General features: G+C 44.8%; 1 protein-coding gene across 1 annotated transcript in view; it reads right to left on the minus strand.

Moving 5' to 3' along the window:
• Positions 1 to 23,262, minus strand: part of LOC117530861 (protocadherin-15-like) — a 520,141-nt gene that overhangs the window by 174,766 nt on the left and 322,113 nt on the right. Inside the window, 2 exon segments of the mRNA XM_034193803.1 lie at positions 15,109 to 15,249; positions 21,065 to 21,181. Of these exon segments, the coding sequence (XP_034049694.1) occupies positions 15,109 to 15,249; positions 21,065 to 21,181 (258 nt within the window).

The raw sequence follows: 23,262 nt of genomic DNA on the forward strand, positions 1-23,262 counted from the left end.
CCAGGAGTTAAATTTCTCGGGCCAATCTTTCCATCTGACAAATACAAATTTCTTCCCCTTGGTAAAACTTTCACGAATAATTTCTTGAACCTGATACAGTCTGTCTTTTGCTATTTTAACCTTCTGCAATTCTGGTTCATAGAATGAACCTTCAGTGATCTCGCTGTCATAATCTTTCAATTCATAAATGGGCGGCGCACGTTGTATACATTCTGACACCATGAACATTTCATCCGTAAAACTTTGTTCATATTTTTTATCAAAAACTCCCCTGAGCTTTATATTTAAACTTCGCAGGCCTCCTGCGTAGGGTGGATGCCCTGTACAAATTTTGAAACACTTGATCTACATTTCGAGCATTAACCTCATTCGGTCTCATCTTAATGCTTTTATGATAACTCTCGTTATAAGCCGTGAGTAAAGACGGCAGGACGTCAATGTATCTTTGTGTGTTTTTAGCAGTAAAATATCTCCGCATTCTCGTCTTTAGCGTGCGATTAAACCTCTCGACAACCGAGGCTTTCAGATCACTGGCTGTGGCAAAATGTAGAATCCGGTGTTTTTTCATTAAATCTTTGAACGGTTTGTTAAAAAACTCTTTCCCAGCATCAGTCTGTAGCTTCAGAGGCACCCCACTGTGCTTTAAGAGCGAGGCAAAGGCCTGTGAGACTTCGCGCCCTTGCTTCGACTTCAGGGCTCTGGCATACACTTTTTTTGAGAAGATATCGATAACGGTCAGCAGGTACTTGTACCCGTCATTAAAATCTGATAACCCCTGCATGTCGCATAAATCCGCCTGAAATTGGTTAAGCGGGTTTGTGACAAATACTCTTTTTCTTGGAAAATGCGTCCTGGCAGGTTTGTGTAATGTGTATGCATCTTCCCCCGACAGGAAATCTCTGATATGCTTCATACGAATTTTAGATCCCAGTTGATCGCGCAGAGCCCTGCGTAAACGCTCCAGTTCTCCAAAACTCCCTGGATTTGCCGGACTATAATACATAACCCTCATTAAATCCTCATCACCCATCTTTTAAGGTGGATCTCTTCAGAATGATGAAGCGGATAGTCCTTTTTCATTTTTATATGTTTTAGCGAACATAAATATTACTCTTTTGTTTTAAATAGGCGCTCTTGGAAACGTTAAATTGAACTCTGATTCAGTACCGCGGAGAGCGCTCACAGATCAGCCTCGACCTTTTAATAAGACCGTGTTAAAACCCCGCATAAATTCATATGAGAACCTTTTTTTCCACCAAAACCTCGTTTGTATGACTCTGTCTTGCAATATGAAGCGCCTTGGGGCAACTGTTGTGATTTGGCGCTATATAAATTTGATTTGAAAACATTTCACCCTTTTTTCAACAATATTATTGGAAAGAACACTGACCGTCTAAGTTTTAGAATATATGCTTTATTACATTCATTAAAGTCACACACAGAGAAAAAACCAATTGTTCATGTTTATTAAACACAACATACGTGGAGGAAAAAAGTATACGTTCATGTTTATTAAACACAACATACGTGGAGGAAAAAAGTATACGTTCATGTTTATTAAACACAACATACATGAAGGAAAAAAGTATAGTTCACGTACAAAACTGGAAAACTCTGAGTAATACATCTCCCCCGCATTTACGGTTTATTTCAGTATTCAGCTGTAAAAGTGTAGGAACAATCTCCCCTCTGGGCAGTTCCAGCTGTTTCACCCGGTACGCCATCACATCCACAAACAGAGTGTATAATGTAAGCAGGTGCAGCGGATTACACCGTGTAAAATCGTCGGTGGTCAAAACAGAGATTTTCAGTAATACGTTGTACAGAGATTTTTCAGATGAATGGAGAGCCGCGTTGTAGATATGTTCTGTCCAGACTTTGGGCCTGGGACGACGTCTGATAACGTCGAAGACCCTCTCCATAACGCTTGAAGGCGGGGTGTCTGGGGTCTCCAGCCTGCGAATGACGGCCCGCTCCAGCTTATACAAGAGTCCACGTATAATATAAACTTCCCGCAGGCTTTGAAAGAGACTCATCACACAATTACCCATGACTGTAAACAATATAATGATGATATAAAAAAAAAATGCAGGTTTCTTTTCAGTCGTCGGGGTTATAGACGGCTACCATCCCCTCCAGGTCGAGATCGGCGTCTTCACCGAAACATGTGTACAGTTCGTTGATCTTTGCTTCATAATTATCAGTGTATTTCAGCTCAGTGAGGATGTTTTCTACCGCCCCCTGGACCCTCGCCGCCGATGGGCTTAGGAAGCGCTGGGCTAGGAGTTTTACCACAGCTGGAATGAAGGTCGGTCTCCAGAGTCTCACCATTAATCTCTCAAAATGTCCGGTAAAGAAATATTCATTTAACGGGTCCAGGCACTCGTGCTGGCGCTGGCTGGGGTGATCGATCTCACACCCGTAACAGAGTTTTTGTCTGTAACTTTTGATCACAGCCAAAAGTAAGTGGGCCACGCCGACTTTCACCGTTTTCAGGAATTCCTCTGACAGGAACCCGTCTGGCCGGTCTGATGCGTAAGATGTGGCGTATTTCTCAGCCCGCTCGAGGTCTTGTACCTCCCCCGGACTCGTGGCCTCCGTGACAGCAGGACGAGAGCCCACGCCTCACGGGCTAGAAAGCGCGTGAGAAGGATGGATCTCGCCCCAGACCGGTTCGAGCTGTACTCCCCACGGGGTCTCGTACCCGCCGCGGGTCCGTGAAGCCTTCTGGCGCTGGTCCTGGTTCACGACCGGCTCGGCGGATCTCGTCCAGGCCTGCCCCGGGGATGGCGGGTCTCTTCCACAGGCGAGTGCGCAGTCACAAGTGATGTCATCGGCCGGTGCGATGGGGGAGGTTGAGGAGCTCATGCTGGTTCGTCGTCCGATGCTTAAATGAGATGTGGTCCGCTGGTTTTTTTATAGAAATCCCGGTGCATGCGGGGGAGGAGCTACGGCAAACGACACCGTCATCAGGAAATCGGATGTAATAAAACATTCAAGCTTCAACCAAAGATTCAAGCTTCTCTACTATGTTATAAAATACCATCCGGCGTGACACCCCCACTGCGCAGGTCACACACACATACACACACACGCACACACACACACACGCACACACACCCCCAGACAGACACACACGCACACAGCTAGCGTCTGCAACAGGTATTACAGCTGTGGGGTCATGTTTCCGTGAGGAGCTCTATGCGTGGGTATTTGACCGTCTTGCTGCAAAGACTTACCACCGTTACAGCCGAGAGACGGTTATTTTTAACCCTTCTTTAATTTAAGAATTAAAAAACAGAAAAGGAGACGCATTAATTTAAGAATTAAAAAATATTAAAGGGGTATTAAAATATTCGTGTTTAATCACTAGATTGAAGAAAACCTCCCATAATTGTGCAAAAGATACGGGTATTTTTTAAACCTTCTTTAATTGAGACATTAAAAACCATAAAAGGACGCGCTTTAATTTAAGAATTAAAAAATATTAAAGGGGTATTAAATATTAGACACTGATTTATGTTTAATTATTTCAGAATTAGTTAATTCTTTAATACATTAAAAAAGATCTAGGTATTTTTTTAATCGTTCTTTAATTCATGAAATAAAATGACATTAAAATATTAGACCCGGGTGGGAGGGGAGGTAGGGCTTGGAGGCGGAGCTTGGGGCGGGGTTAGGGGAGGTGCTAGGGGCGGGGTTATGGGTGGATCTTGGGGGCAGGTTTAGGGGAGGGGCTAGGGTCGGAGCTTGGGGGTGGGGCTAGGGGAGGAGCCAGGGGCGGGGCTATGGGAGGGGTTAGGGGCGTGGTTAGGCGCGGGGCTTAGGGGCGGGACATAGTGACGTAATTGATTTTGATCGGCTGTGATGTCATAATGGGGCGGGGTTAGGGGCGGGCTTAGTGACGTAGTTGATTCTGATTGGCTGACAGGGCCATAAATCAGTTTTTGAGATAAGGTCGCTCAGCTTACTCTCTCTCTCAGGTCTTCTTGAATATGATGCCACAAGCTTGGTGGACCTATCTTTGGGAAGTCTTGTTCATTCCTCTTTGCAGTACCTCTTAAGCTCCATCAGGTCGATGGGGAGCGTCGGTGCACAGCCATTTTCAGATCTCTCCAGAGATGTTCAATCAGATTCAGGTCTGGGTTCTGGCTGGGCCACTCAAGAACATTCACAGAGCTACTCTTTTAATATCCTGGCTGTCTCCTTAGGATCATTATCCTGTTACAAGATGAACCGTCGCCCCTGTCTGAGGTCAAGAGCGCTGTGGAGCAGGTTTTCATCCAGGATGCTGCATTCATCTTTCCCTCAATCCTGACTCCTCCCAGTTCTTGCCACTGAAAAACATCCCCACAGCATGATACTGCCAACACCATGCTTCAGTGGAACTAAGATGCAGTTGAGCTCAATTTTGAGCTTCACGGCAAAGGCTGTGAATACTTATGTACGCGTGATTTCTTCTTCTTATTTTTTAAATTTTTTTATAAATTTGCAAAATCTCAAAAAATGATTCATATTGTCGTTATGGGGTATTGTGTGTAGAATTTTGAGGAAAATAAATGAATTTTATCCATTCTGGAATAAGGCTGGAACATAGCAACATGTGAAAAAAGTGAAGCACTGTGAATACTTTCCTTATGTACTAAATGTAAATATTAAGAAATACCGTTGATTTTGTCAGCAAATAGCTAATGAGCAGCTTGTTTGCAGCACTGCTCATTACCATACAATCCACAATTTGAGTTGTTCTACACTCAGCTGCACTCTTCACCCCCTGGAAATGTACCAGCTTGACTCGGAAATGTGGAGTTCAAAGGTCTTGCCCAAAAGCATGAAGAAGGTTTGTTTTTTGCAATAAGGAGTGGCTGCAGTGCTTCCAACTTACTGTCCACACAGGTTTTCAAATGAGTTGAAATTCAGTGTTTAGATGTAATGACAAGAAAAGGAGTGTTGTGGGTCGGCCTGGGCGTTGTGTATTTATTTGTCTCTGTGCCTTTTATGTGAGTATGTGTGTTCCCATGTCCATGTCCGTATTTGGTATGTGGGTGTGTGTATGCTTCTCTGTCTGCTCATCGTCATCTGTATGGGTGCTTGTTGTATCTGTGCTGGGTGTGTGTATGAGCGTGTGTATCCGTGGTATGACTCTCTCCTGCTTATGCAGGTCTTGTCTGCCCCCCTTCAATTGTTGTAATCGTTGAGGTTGCTGCCTGTGTCTCTGTCTTTGTTTTCTGTTCATCGGCTCCTTACGTAGTTTTTCGGGGTTACACTCTGTTCTATTTTGAGGTCTTTATTCATAGTTTACGTTTTGTCTCACAGTTTGTGACCTTGGTTTGAGTTGTTTATTACTTTGTGCTGTCTTTTTGTTCCACCTTTGTTTTTTTCATTTTGTGTATGTTATGTTTTGTTGTTATATTTCTTGGTCAGGTTTTATTTCCACGCACCTTGTGATGTCCGTTTATGTTAGCTCTTGGTGTTCTTTGATTTTCTCTTGTGTCCTGGCTTTTCCGTTTTCACTGAGTTTGCACCTGTGGTTAATTAATTGAGTTCATTTTTAAGCTACATAATCTGGGAGAGGTCACTTAAAGTGATATTTTTTTCTGGCTGTTGTTGGGAAAGTGTAGTGACACGGACCCACAACAGGGGGCGTAAATGAACGGACAATGGATGAGTCAAAAATTACAACACTTTACTGTTGTGAAACGTGCACAACGGAATACAGACAGATGCAGAATTTGGATTACAGTCAAATATACAAGGGTGACGTGTGGGCAGGCTCGAGGATAGGAGACAACTGTCCAGAGAAGAGCCGGGCCCCACATGATTTCCACTGCCACCGGATCTGGAACACGCCGGAGCCGCCAAGTCCCGAATCCCCAGGTGGCCACCGTCTCCAGCTGTCAGATCTGGTACTGCTGGCAGGGCAGAAAACAGTCAATGGTGAGTGTGTGAAAACACACCCAGTAAACAGTCAGCAAATGTCCTCTTCTGTTGGTAGGTGGGCAACACACCTCCACCTCCTGATCACAATCACATGCAGTGTGTTACTTATCCGGTGAGGAGCGAAAACCGTCGTCTCCTCCTCGGTTCCACCGACTCAGCCTCCAGCTGCGGATAATCTCACACACGCCTGCAAACAATTTCAAGAACAACACATATCCGTGGTAATACAATTGTGCGGCTGAGAATTTACCTATAAATTCGTGGTGAAGTGTGTAGAAGTCGGCCAGGAGGGTCGGGTCCAGGATGAAGCGCACTGTCCAAGCCGGCTCCCCTTCGATGATCCGGACAGGAGGCGGCGCCGGTCCGGAACCACAGAGGGGTGAGGTGTGGTATGGTTTGAGTCTGGAGACATGGAATACGGGGTGGATCCGCAGTGAAGCTGGGAGTTGGAGCTTCACTGCGGCCGGACTGAGGACCTTGAGGACTTTGAAGGGGTCAATGTATCTGTCCTTCAGTTTTGGGGAGTCCACCTGGAGAGGAATGTCCTTCGTGGATAACCACACCTCCTGCCCGGGCTGGTATGCAGGGGCCGGGGAACGCCGGCGGTCTGCATGGGCCTTAGCCCTCATCCGGGCCTTCAGTAAGACAGAACGGGCGGTGCGCCACACCAGACGGCATCGTCGCAGGTGGGCCTGGACTGAGGGCACACCGACCTCTCCTTCCACAAGGGGAAACAATGGGGGCTGGTACCCCAGACACACCTCAAACGGGGAGAGGCCGGTGGCGGAGGACACTTGACTGTTATGCGCGTACTCGATCCAGGCCAGATGTTCACTCCAGGCCGTCGGGTGCATGGATGTTACACAGCGTAGGGCCTGCTCCAGTTCCTGGTTGGCCCCTGTCCGTTCGTCTGGGGGTGATACCCGGAAGAGAGGCTCACGGTGGCCCCCAGTTCCCTGCAGAAACTCCTTCAGACTTGAGAGGAGAACTGGGGACCATGATCCTAGACGATCTCCGTTGGTATCCCATGCAGATGTACAATGTGGTGGTCCAGGAGGTCTGCTGTCTCCTGGGCCATTGGGACCTTCGGAGGGCCACGAAGTGGGCCGCCTTGGAGAATCGGTCCACTATCGTGAGGATGGTCATCATGCCCTGGGACGCCGGGAGGCCCGTGACAAAGTCTAGGCCGATGTGGGACCAGGGGCGATGAGGTACCGGAAGTGGTTGGAGAAGTCCTTGGGTCCTCTTGTGGTCTGCCTTGCCCCTGACACAGATGGTACAGGCCTGGACGTATTCCCGGACGTCGGCCTCCATGGACGCCCACCAGAAGCACTGCCTGACCACTGCCACGGTTCTTCGCACCCCTGGGTGACAGGAGAGCTTGGAACCGTGACAGAAGTCCAGGACTGCAGCCCTGGCTTCTGGTGGGATGTACAGACGGTTCTTCGGGCCGTTCCCCGGGTCCGGGTTCCATGCCAGGGCCTCCCGGACGGTCTTCTGCATGTCCCAGGTGAGGGTGGCCACAATAGTGGACTCGGGTAGGACGGGTTCTGGTGGATCCGACAGCTCGGTCTTGATTTCCTCTTCGTGAACCCGGGACAAGGTGTCAGATCTTTGATTCTTGGTCCCTGGCGGTAGGTGATCCGGAAGTCAAAACGCCCGAAGAACAGCGACCAGCGGGCTTGCCTGGGGTTCAGTCGCTTGGCGGTCCTGATATACTCCAGATTCCGATGGTCCGTGAAAACTGTAAATGGTACCGCAGCTCCCTTCAACAGGTGTCTGTACAGCCTCTGTAGAGCCTCTTTCACCATGAGGAGTTCCCGATTGCCCACGTCAGCCGGGGTCAGCCTGCGTGAAAAATAGGCACAGGGGTGGAGAACCTTATCGAACTCTCCGCTCTGGGACAACACGGCTCCTATACCTGAGTCAGAGGCGTCCACTTCAACCACGAACTGGCGGCTAGGATCGAACTGGTGCAGTCGAGAACCGGTGTTTCAACTCCCTAAACGCGGCCTCGCACCGATCCGACCAGGTGAAGGGGACTTTGGAGGAGGTCAGGGCTGTCAAGGGGCTAACCACCTGACTGTACCCCTTGAAGAACCTCCTGTAGAAATTTGCAAAGCCGAGGAACTGTTGCAGCTTCCTACTGCTTGTTGGTTGGGGCCAATCTCTCACCGCCGTAACCTTGGCCAGATCAGGGGTGACGGAGTTGGAGGAGATGATAAACCCCATGAAGGACAAAGAAGTGCGCTGGAACTCGCACTTCTTGCCCTTCACAAACAGCCGGTTCTCCAACAACCGCTGCAGGACCTGACGTACATGCTGAACATGGGTCTCAGGATCCGGGGAAAAGATGAGTATATCGTCCAGATATATGAAGACGAATCGGTGCAGGAAGTCCCGCATGACGTCATTTACCAAAGCTTGGAACGTCGCAGGGGCGTTAGTGAGGCCGAACGGCATAACCAGGTACTCAAAAGTGACCTAACGAGGTGTTAAATGCCGTCTTCCATTCGTCTCCCTTCCGGATCCGAACCAGGTGGTACGCATTCCTAAGATCCAGCTTGGTGAAGATTTTGGCTCCATGCAGGGGCGTGAACACTGAATCTAACAGGGGCAACGGGTATCGATTGCGAACGGTAATCTCGTTCAGCCCTCTGTAATCAATGCATGGACGGAGTCCACCGTCTTTCTTGCCCATAAAAAAGAAACCAGCACCCATCGGGGAGGTGGAGTTTCGGATCAGCCCGGCAGCTAATGAGTCCCGGATGTAGGTTTCCATTGATTCGCGCTCTGGACTTGAGAGGTTGTACAGCCTGCTAGACGGGTACTCAATGCCCGGGATCAAATCAATGGCGCAATGATACGGACGGTGCGGGGGAAGAGTGAGTGCCAGATCTTTGCTGAAGATGTCAGAAAGATCGTGGTACTCCTCGGGCACCGCCGTCAGATTGGGGGGGACTTTAACCTCCTCATTAGCAGTCAAACCGGGGGAACCGAGGATCCTAAACACTCCCGGTGGCAGGTTTCGTTCCACTGAGCCACAACCCCAGACGGCCAATCAATCCGGGGACTGTGTTTTATCATCCACGGGAAGCCCAAAATCACGCGGGAGGTAGAAGGAGTCACATAAAACTCAATCTCCTCCCGATGATTCCCAGACACTACCAGAGTTACAGGCAGTGTCTTGTGTGTGATTAAAGGGAGAAGGGTGCCATCTAGTGCCCGCACCTTCAATGGTGAAGGGAGCGCCACTAGAGGGAGCCCTACTTCCCTTGCCCATCTGCTGTCCAGCAGATTCCCTTCTGACCCCGTGTCCACCAGTGCTGGGGCTTGAAGGGTTAAATCCCCACTCAGGATTGTAACTGGGAGACGTGCAGAAATGCATGTGTCCCACGTGAATGTCTTGGCCCACCCTTAGCCCAGTTTCTAAGGGCGGGCATTGGTGTTTAACCGCTTGGGGCAGTCTCTCTGCTGATGCTCGCTTGAGCCGCAGACAAAATACTCCCCGCGGGCCAGGCTCATCTGTCTGTTAGAAGTTCTTAATTTGGCCCTGCTCATGTCCATAGCATCGTCAGCAGGGGGAGCTGTTGCCACACGGAGCGCTGAGGCTGTGGAGCGTGGGGAGGGCGGAACCTTTTCGGACCCGGAAGGGAGAGGGACGGCGCGTGCCCGGCCACGTCCTTCATCTCGCTCCCGACGGCGCTCCTCTAACCGATTGTCTAATCGTATAACTAGATCAATAACCCCGTCCAAATCTCGCGGCTCATCCTTAGCCACCAGGTGCTCCTTCAGGACCGACGACAGTCCGTTTACGAAGGTGGCGCGTAGCGCTGCAGCATTCCAGCCGGACCTCGCAGCCGCGATGCGGAAGTCGACTGCATACTCGGCTGCGGTCCGACGCCCCTGTCTCATAGACAGCAACACTGTTGAAGCGGTCTTGCCTCTATTTAGGTGATCAAAGACTGTTCTGAACTCCCTCACAAACCCAGTATATGTTGTTAGGAGCCGTGAATTTTGCTCCCAAAGCGCCGTAGCCCAGGCGCGTGCCTCACCTCGAAGCAAATTAACCACATAAGCCACCCGGCTAGAGTCTGACGCGTACATTACCGGACGCTGTGCAAAGACGAGCGAACACTGCATCAAGAAGTCTGCACACGTCTCGACACAGCCTCCGTACGGCTCCAGGGGACTTATGTATGCTTCAGGGGATGGTGGGGGGGTTCGTTGAACGACCATTGGAACGTCTATATTCGGCACTAGGACAGCAGGAGGAGGAGTTGCAGCAGTGCCCTGTGCGCGCGCTTCCACCTGTGCGGTGAGAGCCTCCATCCTGCGATTGAGAATGATATTCTGCTCGGTCATTAGATCCAACCGAGCAGTGAAGGCGGTGAGGATTTGCTGCAACTCACCTACCACACCTCCCGCTGGCGCCCGTGCACCCTGCTCTTCCATTGGTTGTCCAACAGATGGTTGACGCCCCTCGGAATCCATGACACTGGCCGAGATATCCTGTTGGGAAAGTGTAGTGACACGGACCCACAACAGGGGGCGTAAATGAACGAACAATGGATGAGTCAAAAATTACAATGGAATACAGACAGATGCAGAATTTAGATTACAGTCAAATATACAAGGGTGACGTGTGGGCAGGCTCGAGGATAGGAGACAACCGTTCAGAGAAGAGCCGGGCCCCACACAATTTCCACTGCCACCGGATCTGGAACACGCTGGAGCTGCCAAGTCCCGAATCCCCAGGTGGCCACCGTCTCCAGCTGTCAGATCTGGTACTGCTGGCAGGGCAGAAAACAGTCAATGGTGAGTGTGTGAAAACACACCCAGTAAACAGTCAGCAAATGTCCTCTTCTGTCGGTAGGTGGGCAACACACCTCCACCTCCTGATCACAATCACATGCAGTGTGTTACTTATCCGGTGAGGAGCGAAAACCGTCGTCTCCTCCTCGGTTCCACCGACTCAGCCTCCAGCTGCGGATAATATCACACACGCCTGCAAACAATTTCAAGAACAACACGTATACGTAGTAATACAATTGTACGGCTGAATAAGGTAGTCGATATCTCGGCAGCGAGGTGGAGTTGCTGCCCGGCTTTTAAGGTGATGGTGATGATGAGTGACAGCTGGTGCTTGTTGATGAGTGACAGCTGTCACTCCCGGCTGCTCCGGCGCCCTCTCGTGCCTGAAGCCCGCACTTCAGGCAGGGTGCCCTCTGGTGGTGGGCCAGCAGTACCTCCTCTTCAGCGGCCCACACAACAGCTGTGATAATTTGTGCACACATTTTCCTTTAATTGAGCCCTTGAATTAATAAAACGTGTTCTCCAATTAATAAAACGTGTGCACGTTTTCCTGGCAATGATAATGTGTGCGCACATTTTCCTTTAATTGGGCCCTCGAATTAATAAAATGTGTGCACATTTTCTTTTAATTGAGCCCTCGAATTAATAAAACGTGCGCACATTATCTTTTAATTGAGCCCTCGAATTAATAAAACGTGCGCACGTTTCCTTTAATTGAGCTCTCGAATTAATAAAATGTGCGGACATTTTCTTTTAATTGAGCCCTCAAATTAATAAAAGGTGTGCACATTTTCCTTTAATTGAGCCCTCGAATTAATAAAATGTGCACACATTTTCTTTTAATTAAGCTCTTGAATTAATAACACATGCGCACGTTTTAACTGAGCCCTCGAATGAATAAAATGTGCATACATTTTCTTTTAATTGAGCCCTTGAATTAATAACACGTGCACGCATTTTCTTTTAATTGGGCCCTCGAATTAATAAAACGTGCACACATTTTCTTTTAATTAAGCCCTTGAATTAATAACACGTGCGCACGTTTTCTTTTAATTGAGCCCTCGAATGAATAAAATGTGCATACATTTTCTTTTAATTGAGGCCTTGAATTAATAACACGTGCATGCATTTTCTTTTAATTAAGCCCTCGATTTAATAAAATGTGCGCACGTTTTCTTTTAACTGAGCCCCCGAATTAATAAAATGTGCACATATTTTCTTTTAATTGAGCCCTTGAATGAATAAAATGTGTGCACATTTTCTTTTAATTGAGCCCTCAAATTAATAACACGTGCACACATTTTCTTTTAATTAAGCCCTCAAATTAATAAAACGTGCGCACGTTTTCTTTTAATTGAGCCCTCGAATTCATAAAACGTGTGCACGTTTTCTTTTAATACGTCATTGTGCGCCCAAACCATGATGATATACCCTGACCAGATCCATTTCTAATGGGGAAATGTATTACACCGTCTCCTGGTTTGTTGACTAATAGCCAACATTTATGTGTCAAGACAATATGAGTGCACGTTTTACAAATTGTGGCCACGTTTAAGTTGATCGTGCCCTTGTTTTACTCAAACGATGCTTAAAACATGCGCACAATATAATAAAATGTGCGAACAATATAATAAAATGTGCGCACAATATAATAAAATGTGCGCACATTCTCTCCACATGCAAAACATTTTGCAATGACACTTCCAGGGCTCCGTACTAAGCCGCACCTTTTGGTTGTTTTTTTGCCGGTCGATTGTTTCAGTCACACGTATTGTTCGTCTCCACCTAGTACTCCTGTTTGTAAGTACTTTGTTCCCCACTGTGTTTTTGACATTCATTTTGTTTTTTCCCTTGTTCAGTTCCTTACCCAGTATTTTCATGTATTGGATTGTTTGTCACGGTAGATCATCCTGTCTCTATTGTTATATCACTGCCACTGTGTTTTATTAAAGCACCCTGGTTTCTGCTCGTCACACTTGTCTCTTGGCTGCCTGCGTTTGGGGTTTTAGTTGACTCAGCTTGGCTCTATGCACAACAAGGAGACACTGACTGTCCCGTGTCCTTGCCAGATTTGCACCTTTCACAGACATGAGAATCTACAACTGTAAGCAGGCTTTGATTGAGTTATTGGGAGCAGAATTAGTCCCCTGAGTGATTTGTTAAGAGGACACAGAATCCTTGCTGTGCTAATTAACGTTCAATGAAAAACTGAAATTTGCATGACCCAAAGCCCCAGTGTGGGGTTCTGCTGGGAAAAGGCAGTTTTGAAACTAATAAGTTCCATCTCTCTGCTTTGTACAGTGCACAGTGATTCCTAAGAGGACTCTGCACTAAGATAGTGTACCTTTGTGTGCACAAGTGATATAAGCAAAATAAACCAAGAGCGGCATCATCAAATTAATCTTTCATGACTGAATTTATGTGATGTTCTCCCAAACCTCCACCCACAAAAAAACCTGATGCAGAAAATAAGTTCTTCTCCAGTAATATCTCTACAGGGTGACAGCTCTGCTGCCAATGTTTATGCAGTCGGAACAGAACAACTTTGATTGATTGGGAATTACATAAAGTGATGCTGCATCCCACATAGAGATATAAAATCCCTGGCACACTTTTATAATTATTAAACTGGAAGTGTTGAGCCTCAGTTATACTGTCGTCAGGAGGCTGTCAGGCATGGCGGTGCACTTCAGAGAGCGGGAGGTGTTTACCTTTACAGAATATCGAATGCAACAGCAGGTGGCAGTAGTGAGAATACATGCCGTTAACAGGAGGGAAGATGACAGCTCTTGTGGAAAACATTCTATCAGAATGGTATTTGATTGTTGGTTTGTCTGTCAGCGGGATTATTCAAAAGGTCAGGTCATGTCTGGGAGAAAGTGGTGAAGCAGCTTGTTGGCTGATCCACCCCACCATGGACTCACCCTGTGCACAGTAAATTTTGCTGAGTAAACATTTGGTCCCAGTCTAAATAGAGTAAAATACACTCTATTATACAGTGAAATCAGCTCTACCGTCCTGTCAAATTAAGTGTTTCTACTCCAATAAGAGTTGATTTAGCACTGTGATAGAGTATATTTAGGGCATAACCCCCTTGTGTCTGGTGATTTACAGAGGTTCATGCTGTTATATGGTCGCAAAGTGAGTGGATATTTGCAACCGTATAACAGCATAAACGTCCGCAAATCATCAGACACAAGGGGGTTATTCCCATTCTAATCCAATTCCATCATTTGCACAGTTTATTTTTCTGTAGGTAATTCGGACGGCGAGGCTTACCATGAGGCAGCGTCACTCAGGGCGCGGAGTAAATCCATCAAACATGAAAATCCATCAAATCCATCAAATGTGAAACGGTAATTCTGTGTCAGAATCCACATCAGTACTTTCGTATAGTAACTTAAGTTTACCCGTTTTGGCGGCAGCACCGATACGCGACTGTCTCTCGCTGTGAGCTAACAGCACCATTATGACATCTGCGTAGCAGCGCACACAGCCAGTGTTCTGTCGAATTGTGTGTCTCGACAGTTCCGCGTCCCGACAATATTGCGCATGCACAGTTGCGCGGAGGGCTGGCCTGTTGACAGGAATGACATCTGGTCAGAAGACCGGTCAGGGCGCGGAGTACTACATCTAAATGTGAAACAGTTGAATATTTTGCCACCATTACCCTGATATTATACGGTCTGAAATCTCACGTTTAACCAATCAGATTTGTGGCAAAAATGTAACTGATAAATGGACTGCGTTTATATAGTGCTTTTCTGCATCAGACGCTCAAAGCGCTTTACAATAATGCCTCACATTCACCCTAATGTGAGGGTGCTGCCATACAAGGCGCTCACTACGCACCGGGAGCAACTAAGGGATTAAAGACCTTGCCCAAGGGCCCTTAGTGATTTTCCAGTCAGGCTGGGATTTCAACTGAGGATCTTCTGGTCTCAAGCCCAACGCTTAACCACTAGACCATCACCTACCCCAATTAAATCAGAATTAACTCTATTTGGACTGGGACCAAATGTTATTTATTAAATTTACTGTGTGTGGGTCCTAGATAGCAATGGATCAGGCAGACAACTGAATCACCCCACTTTCAAAAAGAATCCATCTGCTCCAGCCAGGTGAAACATGAGCCTATTCCAGGGGTCGATGGACGAAGGGCAGGGTAGTGTATCACAGGGTCAAAACAAGCTTTGGGAGCAGCAGCTTGTATGTTCTTTAAGAATCCAGTTAAAACAAACCCACACAGGACATGTGAATGGTTTGGTGGAGGTAATACATTGAATCAGCAACTTCAACAGAGACCTGCTTTGGGTGCAGAAGCATTTGTTGCTCATTGCCACGCATACTTACACTGAACTTGAGGTTGGGCTCCTCATTGAGATTTACTCTGGTGACCACATTCCCCGACTGCTCCTCCACATCAAATATTCTGGCAGAGTACGGATAGGCCTCCTGATCCACTTTGTAGCGCACTAGACCTGCTGGAGTGCCCTAAGAAGAGAATAAGTGGACAGATTTGAACCCCTTGTATGCCGTCTGGATCACTGCCACAATGTTGAATTATGACCATGTAAAAGTAATACTCAAAATAATGAGTATGGATGCACAATATCAAGTAGGGTGTCGTTGTTGGAATACTTGTGAAACAGTTAAGTACATACACATGAGCACACATACAACTGCATCCCTCAATCTTTGAATGAGGTCCAAGTTTGAAATCAACAGCACAAATGGTTGAAGAATAGTAAGCAAATAAAGTGTTGCATTTTTGTTGAGTATATATATATATATATATATATATATCCAGTAGCAAGCTGCTGGATTCAGCAGGGCAATGCTAGAATCCCTCCTCTCTACAATTTAATGAGCATTTTTCCCCAAGATGGGAGACTAAACTCGCTATTTAACTTGTGTAGGAAACACTTATTAGCCTCAGTGTGAAATAAAGAAAATACAATATGTAAACACTTACCTGAATAATGTCAAGATAATTGCAAACTGTATGTACCTCCACTTTATACTACAGATTTAAATTACCAGATTAGCAGCATTTGGCTGTTTGACACAAACTTGATATGTGTTTGTCAAATTTTTGGATTAAGGTGCTAAACACTGCTGCCACTTACTCATTCTAAAATGAATATGAAGCCAATTCAATCTTACGAGGTCTGTCAATAAAGTAAGGGTCCTTTTTATTTTTTTCAAAAACTATATGGATTTCATTCATATGTTTTTACGTCAGACATGCTTGAACCCTCGCGCGCATGCATGAGTTTTTCCACGCCTGTCGGTGACGTCATTCGCCTGTGAGCAATCCTTGTGGGAGGAGTCGTCCAGCCCCTCGTCGGAATTCCTTTGTCTGAGAAGTTGCTGAGAGACTGGCGCGTTGTTTGATCAAAATTTTTTTCTAAACCTGTGAGACACATCGAAGTGGACACTGTTCGAAAAATTAAGCTGGTTTTCAGTGAAAATTTTAACGGCTGATGAGAGATTTTGAGGTGATTCTGTCGCTTTAAGGACTTCCCACGGTGCGAGACGTCGCTCAGCGCTCTCAGCCGCCGTCGTCAGCCTGTTCAAGCTGAAAACCTCCACATTTCAGGCTCTATTGATCCAGGACGTCGTGAGAGAACAGAGAAGTTTCAGAAGAAGTCGGTTTCAGCATTTTATCCGGATATTCCACTGTTAAAGGAGATTTTTTTAATGAAAGACGTGCGGACGGATCCGCGCGTCGGGACGCAGCCGGCGCGGTGCGGCGGCACAGGAAAAACACCTCCGTGTTGATAACCATTTGTAAAATCCAGGCGGCTTTTGATGGCTTTCAGTGGAGTGAGTATATGAGAAATTGTTTAACAGGCAGGACATGTTCCAACTTGTCCTTAAGGCTTCCAACAGAGGTGTTTTTCCTGTGGCGGAGCGTCGCGGCGGCTGCGAGCCGACGCTGCAATCCGCCCGCACGTCTTTCATTAAAAAAATCTCCTTTAACAGTGGAATATCCGGATAAAATGCTGAAACCGACTTCTTCTGAAACTTCTCTGTTCTCTCACGACGTCCTGGATCAATAGAGCCTGAAATGTGGAGGTTTTCAGCTTGAAACAGGCTGACGACGGCGGCTGAGAGCGCTGAGCGACGTCTCGCACCGTGGGAAGTCCTTAAAGCGACAGTATCACCTCAAAATCTCTCATCAGCCGTTAAAATTTTCACTGAAAACCAGCTTAATTTTTCGAACCGTGTCCACTTCGATGTGTCTCACAGGTTTAGAAAAAATTTTGATCAAACAACGCGCCAGTCTCTCAGCAACTTCTCAGACAAAGGAATTCCGACGAGGGGCTGGACGACTCCTCCCACAAGGAGTGCTCACAGGCGAATGACGTCACCGACAGGCGTGGAAAAACTCACGCATGCGCACGAGGGTTCAAGCATGTCTGACGTAAAAACATATGAATGAAATCCATATAGTTTTTGAAAAAAATAAAAAGGACCGTTACTTTATTGACAGCCCTCGTAAGCTTCATTAATATTCTACATTAGGTACAGATACTACATACACTCACGCCCACATTATTAGGTACACCTTGCTAGTACCGGGTTGGGCCCACTTTTGCCTTCAGAACTGCCTTAATTCTTCATGGCATAGATTCACCAAGGTGTTGGAAATGTTCCTCAGAGATGTTGGTCCATACTGACATCATAACATCATGCAGTCACCCATTCAACCAGCCTGCCCATCAGTGGCGGCATCAAGAGGGGGCTTAAGCCCCCCCAAGCCTGATCCAAGCCCCCCTCTGTCCCCCCAATAATTCTGCCAATAATGTGAATAGCGACTAACATATTTGCAGATCTCAACTGCAGTTTTGCGCTGAGAATGTCTCAATATTGCGTAACTGAGCAAAGTGATGAATGTGTGTGTTCGGTGATCCACCAATGCTGAATCACCCTTCACAAACAGAATTTTCAGTTTTGCAAATAAACATTTATTTGTAAAAACCCACACATAAGTTACAAATCAGAAATTTGTGTTTGTGGATCACAAAGCACTTGATTCTAAGTGATGTGTGTGCATTTATACCACATTTTAGAGGAGCACGGGTGACTAAAACATATACCTTGGTATTTATAAAGCAATTTACTATATAGTGTTCATTTCGATGACATTTTGTGGAGCCCCCCCCAGCCCCCCAAACAAAAATTTCCTGGCGCCGCCACCGCTGCCCATTCTCCTCTGTCCTCTGACATCAACAAGGTATTTTCGTCCATCCAACTGACACTGCCTGGATATCTTCTCTTTTTTGGACCATTCTCTGTAAACCTTAGAGATGGTTGAGTGTGAAAATCCCAGTAGATCAGCAGTTTCTGAAATACTAAGACCAGCCCGCCCAACAACCATTCAATGTTCAAGTCACTGAAATCCCCTTTCTTGCCCATTCTGAACTTCAGCAAGTCGTCTTTACCACATCTAGTTGCTGCCATGTGATTGGCTGATTAGCTATTTGTGTTAACAAGCACCTGAACAGGTGTATCTCATAAAGTGGCTGGTGAGTGTATGTGAACGCAGCCTTCTGTTCTCACACTGCATCCATTTTACCATAATGGAGTCAGTTTTCTGAAAGCTTAAAGATACGGGCGGAAAAGGAGCCACCAGGAATCGTGGGGCCAGTATAGCCAAAGTACAAGTGGGACCTGATCTTACACTGTTAAACTGAACACTCCATTTTAATACAATATTTAAGTTAATGTAACTCAAACTTTGAAAAAGTTATAGTCACTCATTTCCATTAATTAAACTAACTCAAAAATGAATTGTCATAACAACTCAGTTTCTTTAAGTGTATTTAAAGTTTTGGGGCATTTAAGTGTTGGTGATGTATTTCCAGTGCATTCCATTCACTCATTTTAATTGAGTTTATATAAGAGAGGCCAGCAGGTGTCGCTGTGCAGGTGTAGTTTGTAAACCTCACTCTTAACAACTAAACAGAATTCTCTGGTCACAAGGCCAGAGCCCTGGGTTTTAGCCTTCTGGTTACAGAGTTCGACTTCCATGCCCAAGATCGTGAGTTTGCGTCCCGAGGGGAGAGTCATAACAACAAAACCCAGAGTCAACAAGTAAAACAAAGAATGCATCAAAAAATCTAATCCAAAATGTAATGCAAATTTTTTAGGCAGAAATTTGTCACTTTTTTTTAATTGAAAAACATAAACTAGATTTACATAAGTTTAAATAAGTATAAATTGTTGTTACTAAAACTAACAATTAAATCATTGAAAATTATTTTATTTAAGTTGGCAAACTCAAATGTTTTAAGGCAATCGGTTTCCTCAAATGGTTTGAGTTCAACTAACTCATTGAGTTTTATAGTTTGTCTATAGACAAAAGTGCATGACAAAGACATTTAACAATGACAGAAAATGTTGCACAAAATATTACAAATATTCTACTTAACAGTAAATTGTGTGGCGGTAAGACCATGTTTGTTGAGTTTTAAAATGTAACTATGGTTAACCCTCGTGTGCTGTTCATATTTTTGTTATTCTGCAAGTGTTCGTGGGTCTGCTGGACCCGGTGCATTTTTCGGTAGGTAATTCAATACAATCAAAACATTTTTTGTTAAAATCCACAACAGAGGTTTAATTCATTTAATTTACAAGCAATATAAACATAACACATGTTTAATTTGCCCATTACATTCATAAGTAAGTGCCAGTCATTTTTTGGTCGATTTCTGACATGTAATAATAAAACAAAAATCAGAAACAATTTTGATCAAGATTTGAGTGGTTTGCCGAGTACAAATTTACAAATGGTGTAAGAATTGTCATAACAATTCATTTTTGATTTCTCTGAAGTTCATTAAACTTTAACTGTATTCAATCAGGTTGCAGTACAAAAACTAAACACATATATAGTAACCTTCAACCAACTGAACACATTGCTTTTCCATACCAGCCTATACAGCACATGAGGGGCAGAGTTTTGTTGTTGTGTGTGTTGCATATCATTTTGTGATAGGACCCCTCCGCCAAAAAAAAAACATGAGACTGGGCTGCTTCTGGTAGTGGTTCCTGTCCCAGCTTGTGCAAAGTAAAAAAAATTGTCGCATGTGATGTTGTGTCCACTGAGTCCTTGAGTCAGGTCCAGGACAACTCTCATGTCTTGATTTAGTACAGTGATTTAGTACAGTTCAGTGATTTAGTACAGTTCAGTGATTTAGTACAGTTCTATCTCTCTGGTTAGCGAGTATGAATCCATTAATCCGGCATCCACTAACCATTCTGCAGGTGGCAGACATGTCCGTGGCATCTTACATAGGCAAAGCAAACTTCCTTTTTCCATTGATCTGGTGCATCAAAGCTCAGCAGATGTCAAAGGCTTTGTTCCCATTATATGCTCTTTTACTGTGATGCCTTCAAAGACAATCACAGTTGCTATTTCTGATTTATTGTCTTAAAAACTGGAAGCAATGGAAGCATTTATTCACTTAGGTTTGCACTTATTGCATTTTAGAGGGTATGTGCTCAAAAAATAATGTAAAAATAAATAAATAAAAGAATTTTAAGATGATAAATTTGAATACTAGCAGTACATTCGAGCTTGGACAGTGAGATTTTATCTTTTAAGAGTATGACGCTAGAACATCAACACAAAATCAATACCGTTGAAGCACAGTCATCACAGGAACACTGTGTTTTTTGGGTAACCCTGTTGGCAGGACTGAAAATCAACAACTCAGTTTCAGGAGAAATGTAAAATCAACTTACTTTTCCAGTTCATACCTGTTTCACATATAGAGAAATTGGGGAGAAAAATGGGGGATTTATTATATAGTACAATTACAATTTTACTATTTGGTTACTCTCTGCAGCCATTCAAGATCAGAACTACTTTCCTTGAGTCTGCATTTCCACCAAAGTCTGCGTGACTCACCAAATGCGCACAGGCTGTTTGCACAGTGCACTCAGACCCTGGAAGGACCATTTTACAACCTTTAAAACCCGAGCATTAATGGCTCCGGCCCATTTAATGACTCACAATGGCACACTCTCGAGGCTTTCATTTTACATCTAGTAGCATAAAACAGACCATATTATAAAAATATTAAGTGTTGAAATCCTAAATGAGGCATGTCTAAGCACTACATCAGTCTAAAAAATAAAATAAAAGCAACTTTATTGATGAAAGGAGTGCAAGCATATACAAAAACACACAGTGGAGAAGCAGTCGTCATTATCCTGCATTATTTCTACACATAACTGGAGAAGCAGGGGGTGAAAATAACAGTTTGATTGAATAGCAGGTGGTGGAAATACTCACCGCAGGGTCAGAGTCATTGGCCATTACCGTGGTAACAACAGTTCCCTTGACAGCGTTGGGGGCAACCAATCCTCGGTACACCGACTGGCTGAACACTGGAGAGAAGTCATTCATGTCCTGAAGAGATACACACAGCACACATTAGCACCTGTGCAATATACCAGGATGTGCTTTATTTTCTTCACAAGTGTCTCAAATTAAAAACGAAAACATCAGTAGGAATGCCGCACATCTTGGAATAACGCTTCGGTTTGTTTAACAGACACACTCTCTGCCCCACAGTCACACCGCGGTTAATACTGCTTAGTCCTCACTGACATCTGAGCTCCAACACAATGGCAGACAAGTCAGGGTTGTGCATGACTCTCTATGCATGTGGATATCTGCAGAGCACAAGCTGGGAGCGGGAACACGCTAAAGGAGCAAAAGTCTGAGAACCAAAAAAAGGCAACAATATCAGCTGTTTACTTCATCTGGCCAAATTTGTCATACAATCCCTGGCGGGACTGCACAGGTGGCCAATCACGCTTTACATTCAACATAGATGATTAAAGGCAAAGGGCCACTCAGCTTTTTAATATTTAAGGCATAAAAAGAATTTTCTTTGGCACCACTATAATTCTATTTAATAGCTGTTAAATAGGGGATTCATAATAAGACATTACCAATACAATCAAAATTCACATTATCTAGAAAAAAATTACTAAAAGGTTCCCCTGAAGGGTAAAAAAAAACAAAAAAGAGACAACCTTATTTAGGGCCTTAAAGCAGCGACGGTGGAGACCCGTACAGTTGATGACAGTGACGCCATAGATCACGTGGGGACTTCCCTAGACTTGGGGATTCTGGGAAGGACATGGTGACAGCCAGTCAGAATAGAGAGGCACTGTTATGTCACTAGCTGGTCACTCTGGCTGCTAATCCAACATGGCGGAAAATGCTCCAAAACTGTGCTGTTTCTGTAAATCTAACATCTTTCTCCTATATTGTGAAAAGGCTAGCTACAAACAAAACACTTCTAAACCAAAAAATGCTGTTTTTGTAACCAGATAACACCTCTGAAGTGATTTACAAGACTTCCCATGGAAGTCAGTGTTCACGCTACGTGTGTGTGTGCATCACCCTAGGTCAAAAGTAACTTCGGGTCTTTTCAACAGTTCATTCATGCGCACACACATGTCCTCCTGAAGATGACGTTAAAAAGAAAAGAAAATATTCATTATGGAATTCCGCCCAGATAAATATGTTTTCTTCATTAAAATGAGTTGAAATTTTACAAGACTTTCAAAAAATAAACCAACAGTATGATGCTTGGATTTCAGAAAAAATCCAACTGTTGTGTAATATTTCTATTTCTATTTATGTGGGGTGTTTATATTGGATGGAGTTTTTATTGTTTGTATTGTTTTCATGGATTTTATTGTTTTTTGTGTTTTTTTTCTTAATTATTTTTATCGTGCATTGTATGCTGTATATGAGTCCAAGATGATTTTTCCTTTTTGGGGATAATTGTCATGCCCGGCCCAGTTCCAGGCTTCGATCCTTATTTTCCCTCTTATTTGGTTCTGCTCCTTCTGCCCCTGCCTTGTTTTATTAATTGTTACTTTCATCATGTGTTTATTCTATGTTCTATTTTTGCTTTGTTACTTTCTTTCTTTGTTACTTTTATACTTCGGTCATGTTTCAGTTCTGTTTTGGTTTTGTTCAATCAGTCTGTGTTTTTATGGTTTATCATTTCTGTTATAAACCATACCTATAACACCTATAATAGTTACCTATAAAAGTTCTGTTATAGGTAGTACTTTACTGTCAGGTTTTGTTATCACAGTCTGTTTTATTTTTTGTTTGTTTCTCTCCTCTGTTTTCTTAGTCAGTTCCTGTTCAGTGTTGTCTTGTTTATTTTCTTTCAGTTCTCATGTTCATGCCTGATTTGTTGTTGCATTATATCCTGCCCTTGATTTCCATTTTAGTTCTGTTTTTGTCATTTGTTGCCACTCCGCACCTCCCATCATGTCTTCGTTCCTCGTCTCACGCCCAGTTATTTATGATAATTTCACACCCTGCACCTGCCATTGTATTTTTTCCTCACTTTGATTCTGTTTCTATTTCACTCCTGCTCTCACACCTGCTCACATGTCTTTGTTTATTTCATCACTCCACTTTGCTCACTCCTTTCCTCACGCTCTTGCCCCTGTCAT

Source organism: Thalassophryne amazonica, chromosome 18, assembly GCF_902500255.1.
Source record: "Thalassophryne amazonica chromosome 18, fThaAma1.1, whole genome shotgun sequence".
NCBI lineage: Eukaryota > Metazoa > Chordata > Actinopteri > Batrachoidiformes > Batrachoididae > Thalassophryne > Thalassophryne amazonica.